Source organism: Mus caroli, chromosome 17 (genome assembly GCF_900094665.2).
Source record: "Mus caroli chromosome 17, CAROLI_EIJ_v1.1, whole genome shotgun sequence".
Taxonomy (NCBI): Eukaryota; Metazoa; Chordata; class Mammalia; order Rodentia; family Muridae; genus Mus; species Mus caroli.
In genome coordinates, this window is record NC_034586.1 from 12,892,238 (window position 1) to 12,898,871 (window position 6,634).

At 39.9% G+C, this 6,634-nt stretch overlaps 1 protein-coding gene across 1 annotated transcript in view; it reads left to right on the top strand.

Annotated features, from left to right (window-relative positions):
- Nucleotides 1-535: 535 nt before the first annotated feature.
- Riok2 (RIO kinase 2) overlaps nucleotides 536-6,634 on the top strand; it is a 20,061-nt gene continuing 13,962 nt past the window's right edge. The window contains exons 1-3 of the mRNA XM_021149096.2: nucleotides 536-722; nucleotides 3,789-3,927; nucleotides 4,581-4,697. Coding sequence (XP_021004755.1) covers nucleotides 657-722; nucleotides 3,789-3,927; nucleotides 4,581-4,697 — 322 coding nt within the window. The 5' untranslated portion in view covers nucleotides 536-656. The remainder of the gene's footprint in view (nucleotides 723-3,788; nucleotides 3,928-4,580; nucleotides 4,698-6,634) is intronic.

Consider the following 6,634-nt stretch of genomic DNA (forward strand, 5'->3'; position numbering starts at 1 on the left):
TTACACACCAGACCCAAGAAACATTGAGGTGTGCGCTTTCTTTGGAAGCGAGCACTGGATAGTACGAACAGAAGCTCCTCCTAACCCGCCCTGGGATCAGCGTCCCAGCCCAGCCGGGCAGCTCCTAACCCGGCCCTCCTCCGCCTGACAGGGGTGGGGCTGCCGAGAGACAGAGCGTGCGGCTCTGTGGCCACCCTTTCAGTGGCTTTGCTGGCCTCGGGTCTCGCTTACTCATTTCCCTCCCTGACTTTACAGTGTACAGTCGCTGCACTAAAAGTAGGTGTGGCTCGGAACGAATAAAACACGCCCCTCTCGTGACGTAAGCACTGTTGCATGCGGAAGTCCGGCCTTAATTCCAATCAGGTCCTAGCAGCTCCGAAAAGTAACGTGGTATATTATGTAAAACATTTGCAACTTGCCAAATCAGTCAAACGTGAATTATTTATTTAGGGGCTGAAAAATCACTTCTGCGTGATTTTTAGCTACAAAAACTAGAAAAAAATAGCATTTTTCTACTGCCTCTTGAGCACGTGTTCTTACCTAGCGATAAGCACCTTCGATACAGGGCGCCTGCGCAGGCAGGTCGCCGCCGAAAGCCTGCGAGATTACCCAGCGACTTTGCGTCTTCCCAGAGTCGGCGGTGGAACTGGGCAAGCATGGGGAAGGTGAATGTAGCCAAGCTTAGGTACATGAGCCGCGATGACTTCAGAGTTCTGACTGCGGTAAGGAGTACACCTTTCTTGCTTATCCATTCGGTGACGTCCTCCTCCTGCTATTCTAAGGTCGCTGGGAGCTGAGTGAGGCCTCTCTGATTTGTGGATTGTTTGCCGAGGCTAGGATCTGGGTAAAGGGCACCAAGGTCTGATTTTCATGAAGCTTTGTGAAAAAAGAACTATCTTTTACTAAACATGGTTCTTCCTTTCAGCTTCTTTTGCTGCAGATGTGCTTACGTCTCTGTGGCCCGGGAAATTTCATTGATCTTTGGCTTCCAAACAAGGGGAGGGTGGGAATTAAGTCCTCGAAGGAAGCCTGTTGGGCCCCCAGTAATAGACTCAGACACATAATGTTAAAAAAAAAATTGTCAGCTTTCTCTATCAAATATAACAGCAGAGCGCAACACAAAGGAGGAAAGGAGAAGCCTCTTAGTCGACCAGCAAATCAATAAATATGTTAACAATGTAGTCAGGTAGTAAGTACCGTGAAGGAAACAAAGGATAAAGAAATAGAAAGTAGCCACGTGTTGGAAGGAGAGGGAAGAATACTGTCTTTGAGTTTTACAGTGATGGAGACAGAATACAAGAATCGTGCCTTTACTGTTAATCGAACTACAAAGTTTGTCCCCACCCCCGAACCAATGAATCTTATCTGCCGGAGAAAAAAAAGGGTCCTTGAAGTTGGAGAAGAGGTGTCCTTGGAGAGAGTTAGAGGCAAATTAGAGCAAAAACTCAGATATGGGAGGGAGAGTCTTCATAGAAGAGAAAGGTTTGATATAATGGTTGGGGACATACATGGAAAATGAGAACCAAACCATATAAGCCCTTGCAGGCCTAGTAAACGATGTGTGTGTGAGCCCGTGATTTATTTTTTATTTATTTATTTATTTATTTATTGGTTTTTCAAGACAGGGTTTCTCTGGGTGGCCCTGGCTGTCCTGGAACTCACTCTGTAGACAGCCTGGCCTCAAACTCAGAAATCCGCCTGCCACTGCCTCCCAAGTGCTGGGATTAAAGGCGTGCAGCACCACTGCCTGACCTGTGAATGTTTTAATTAGGAAGATGACAAAATGTGATTCTGTAGTTTTAGTGTGGTGGCACAGAAATCAGGACAGATTTGTAAGGTTAGAATGAGTCAGGCTTTGTTTAGGGGTTGCTGACTTTTGGTAAGGGCTGTGTTACAAATAGGATATGAAATGTGAGTTGCCTGGTTCATGCATTATTTTAAGCCTTTGTAGCCAAGTTAGATAGGTAACGTTTACAAATTCATCAAATGCAAGGTCCACATGAACTTTGGCGTGCGCTTCCTTTTTCCTATAGCTTCCTTAATTCACCTGGCTTTTTCTTTAAATAATGGCTTTCCTTCTCAGCACATTCATTCATTTCTCAGTGTCTTGACAAAAATAGGGTAGTCAATAAGTGTATTGGAGGATTGGGGAAGCAAGGAAAGGAGATAAGAACGAGCTAAAACTTTCAAAGGCGCAGTTATGGTGGGACACCAGAGTAAAGATTTTTCTTCCAGAATTTCTAAGATCCCTAAAGAATCACCGAGTCAGCAGACTTACCATTCTGGACTCAGTGGATGCCACCAGTGCTGTCTTCCCTGGCTGCTCCCTCTAGGAACTTCTTTGCCTCTAATCAGTTACCATTTTTTGACTTGTTGCATGTTTAATGGTCACCACCACCCCCACACACACTCCCCAGTTTTTCACATCCCCATCTCATTTATATTTTAATAATCCTTTTTCTTCACTTCAGAATTTTGACTCTTCATTTCTTTTATCCTTTTACATTGTTGTCTGACTTTCCCATACTACTTCCTGAAGATCTTTAATTCAGTGGAGAACAGTCTATTAAGACATGAACCCAGGCCTCCACACAATGCACACACATGGAAAACGTACTATATATGAAGGGGCAAAAAAATCTTAATGCCCTCCTTTCATTACCACCACCACCAGCTGGCCCTTGCTGCTTCCTATTTTCATCATAGCTAGAGCACTATATTAATTCTCTAGTACATTCCTTCCAGTTTTTGTATGTTCCTACTAGATTAATGCCCTAAATATAACCTCCTTCTCTCTCCCTCCCTCTCTCCTGTAGCTCTGACTGTTCTGGAATTCACTCTGTAGACTAGTCCGGCTTTGAACTCAGACATCCACCTGCCTCCACCTCCAGACTGCTGTAATTACAGGCATGTGCCACTCACTATACCTGTCTTTCTTTCCATTATCTCTTTTGACAATGCATCTTTAAGAGTTTCACAGTTTTCTCAGTAGAAGACTGTTACCCTTTTGTTTCTTAGGCAGAAGTGCTTTTTGGCCTTAATTGCAGGGTCCATAACGTGTTGACTGCTTCTATGTCAGTTGTCCCTTGTGTTTGGTAGATACCATTTCTAAAACTCTCCTTCCAACAGTACTTTGTGTCCATTCATTGTACTCATTCTCAGATGTCCCTCCCTTTTTGGAAGTGGTCTCTCAGCTAGAATTCTTGTTCTGCCCTGAGCTGCTGCTTCTGATTCTCCAGGGATAAAAATTCTCCCCAATAGTTACCAAAATCCATGCCTTTCATACTATGACTTGTCGTTGATACTTAATATCTTGATTATCTATAGTTTTTAAAGATAGGTGTTTAGATGTTAAATATTTTAATATCAGCCATGTGTCGTTAACTTTTCAAGAACTGAGTTTTTACTCTGGAAGTTGAGAGGCAATATCACTATTAACTGTATTTATCAAGAATGAATTTAACATGGTAGAGATAAGAGTGACTATATTGTAGAATTATAGTCATATGCTGCCTTAACCTTTTTCTTTTGCCATAGGACATGAATGTATTCAGCAAAATCCCCTAAGATCATGCTGTCTAGTAACAGAATAGCTAGGCTAAGTGTCCATTAGTACTGTGTAGCCTGCACTTGCTTAACAGTACATTTCTTATGATCTGTGCCTGTTAGGCTACACAGCTGTGGCTGGAGAGCTACTTAGTTGGGAGAGTTTCGAGAGGCAAATTTCTTAGCAAGATTTTAAAGACAAGGCTTTGTGTCATGCATCATAATGATTCCTTTAATTTCAGGTTGAAATGGGCATGAAAAACCATGAGATTGTTCCCTGCAGTTTGATTGCTTCTATAGCCAGCCTGAAACATGGTGGCTGTAATAAAATTCTAAGAGAATTGGTGAAGCATAAACTTATAGCGTGGGAACGTACTAAAAGTGAGTATTTTATGTAACTTTTGTCAATCTTCAGCTAATCACCTTTCTGTTGAGCTGACCTTCACAGGGCATGAAGTACAGGTTGCCTGACAAGACAGGGCAAGAACTGACACGTTCTTCTGCCGTTCAAATTGGTCAAAACAGTCACAGAGTCCACTCAAATTAAAGAGGGCAGAGAGAGTGTGACGACTGTGCTACAGAACAAGACAGATAGTCATACAATCATACACCAACTTTGGAACGTTCAGCCTGTCTCGGGACTCTAGAGGGTTGCCTCTCAGGCCTTCTGTGATGAGGGGCAGAGGTTTGAACACCTGTGGCAGATCTTTTATAAATAGAAGGTAAAGTAGTTACTGGAGAAAAAAAAAGGGATAACGGTTACATACAAAAACAGGCATAAGTTCATTGTCAGTTCAATATAGAATATTTTGAACTCGAGTACTTCCTTTTAGTTTAAGTGCATATCTGTCACAGACCCTCAAACCCAGTATCCATACACGCATCACTGTAATAGAGAAGAAACTGCGAACTTACAAGTCTGGGTAAATCGGCTTCTCTAGCTAATACTTCCCAACTTTAAATGCTTGCCTTGTGTTGATGCTTGTGTCTTGTTGCTATACTACAACTAATGCTCTTACCTAATTTTTGTCTAGCTGTGCAGGGCTATCGGTTGACAAATGCTGGCTATGATTACCTAGCTCTGAAAACGCTGTCTTCTAGACAGGTAGTTGAATCTGTTGGAAACCAGATGGGTGTGGGCAAAGAGTCAGGTAAGTACTAACAGTATTGTCGAAAGCATTGCTTAAGCTTTTATTTTACTTTTGAGAAAGGATTTCTCTTTCATTTTGTTTCATAGTCCCATCAAAATCAAGAAGTCAGAAACTTGGTTGTAAGCAATACGGATTAGGAACATAGTTTGCTATATTTATTAAGAATAATTTAGTAGGTTCTAATACCTCCTAATTCCAGCACTATCATTTTGGTAATACCAAGAAATAATTTCCATCTGTGGTTTTGGGTTTTGTTTTTACTTTGGATTGGATGGGGGAGGGGGGTTGTTGGGTTTTTTGATGTTTTTTTGTTTGTTTGTTTTGGGGATTTTTTTGTTTGTTTTTCCTTCCACTCCCTCTTTGGTGCTCTGGACTAAACTTGGGGGTCACACATATGATTTTTTTTCGAGTTGTAGCCTGGAATAGGAGATGCTTTTTGAGCCATAGCCTCCTTTATACAGTCTTTGTTTGTCCTGTGCACTTTCTCCTATCTAATTGACATTGTGGCTAAACTAAGAAAGTACAATTAAACTTGGAAATGAGAGCACTGTCAAAACTGCTCCCAAAGAGGTCCCTGTAGACTTTTATATGGTTTGAGTGCCTTCTGTGTTTCTATCTAAATTATGGTATGCATAATGGTAAATAGAATACTGACTCTGAGTTGGGGAGAGCGTGTGCACATGAAAATGGATATGAATATTTAAACACAATAGAGTATTTCCTTTAGGTAACCTAACTTTCCTGTTGATTGCTTTTGCATTTGAATTTAAAATTATGAATTAACTATTGTAAATACTTTAATTATAAGAAAACTAAGTCCTTAAGAAACAGATTCTATTTAAAGTATTTTTTAATTTTTAAGAAATTAGTTAAATGGTAAAATGGTAAGCATTAACATTGTAAAAAAGAAAGTACAATAAAATAAAATGAGTCTTTTTTTTTTTTCTTTTTTCTTTTTTCTTTTTGGTTTTTCAAGACAGGGTTTCTCTGTGTAGTCCTGGCTGTCCTGGAACTCACTTTGTAGACCAGGCTGGCCCTGAACTCAGAAATCTGCCTGCCTCTACCTCCCGAGTGCTGGGATTAAAGGTGTGCGCCACCACACCGGCTTAAATGAGTCTTATTTTAAATCCACATTTCAGTTAATTTTTTGTTCATTAGATACCATAGCTAAGACTATTTCTTATTTAATCTGAGAAATTTCCTTTATAAATACAACTATATTTGCATATATTCAGGATTATTTTTGGGTTCACATACTATTGTAACCAAGAGTGAATGTAAGTATTACTCAGGATTCTATACTTTAATTCTTGTCTGTTTATCACCCTTGCTGATAACTGCTCAGCGGGTATCTTTTTCATAATTGTACAGTGTTTTGATGGGTAGGCACTCTTCAGTTGATTTTTACCATTTTCCAAGCACTAGTGATTTGAGTTTCATTCATTCTTCATTTTGACTAGTAATGGAAGTGCCTATCTTGAGATACATACATTAGAATTTAGTGCTTCAGTGTGGGAATGTTTGAGAAGCACAATTCATTCCATAATAGTAAAAATATATAAATTTTGATATTACTGTTTTAAAACTATGTATCAGTATATGATATATATTCTTTCAGTGAGGTATGATAGCCTGTTTTTAATAGAAATAAAATTGCTTACCATACTTAGAATGTGTTCTAAATGTCAGCTATACAAATAACTTACTTTGATAGTTGACAAACTACTTATTAAGGAGATTTCATTACAGGGTCATAGTCTAACGCATTGGTCATTAAAGCAATTAAGTTGAATGTGTTGAAATAGAAGGTATTAACATAGCTTCTCCTGGCCTGAGGATATAATCTCATGGTAGAGCAGAAGCCTGCTATGTGCAAGGCCTGTGTTAGACCCCTAGCACAGAGAGGATTCAGGGGAGATTAGTTTTTTTTTTTTTTT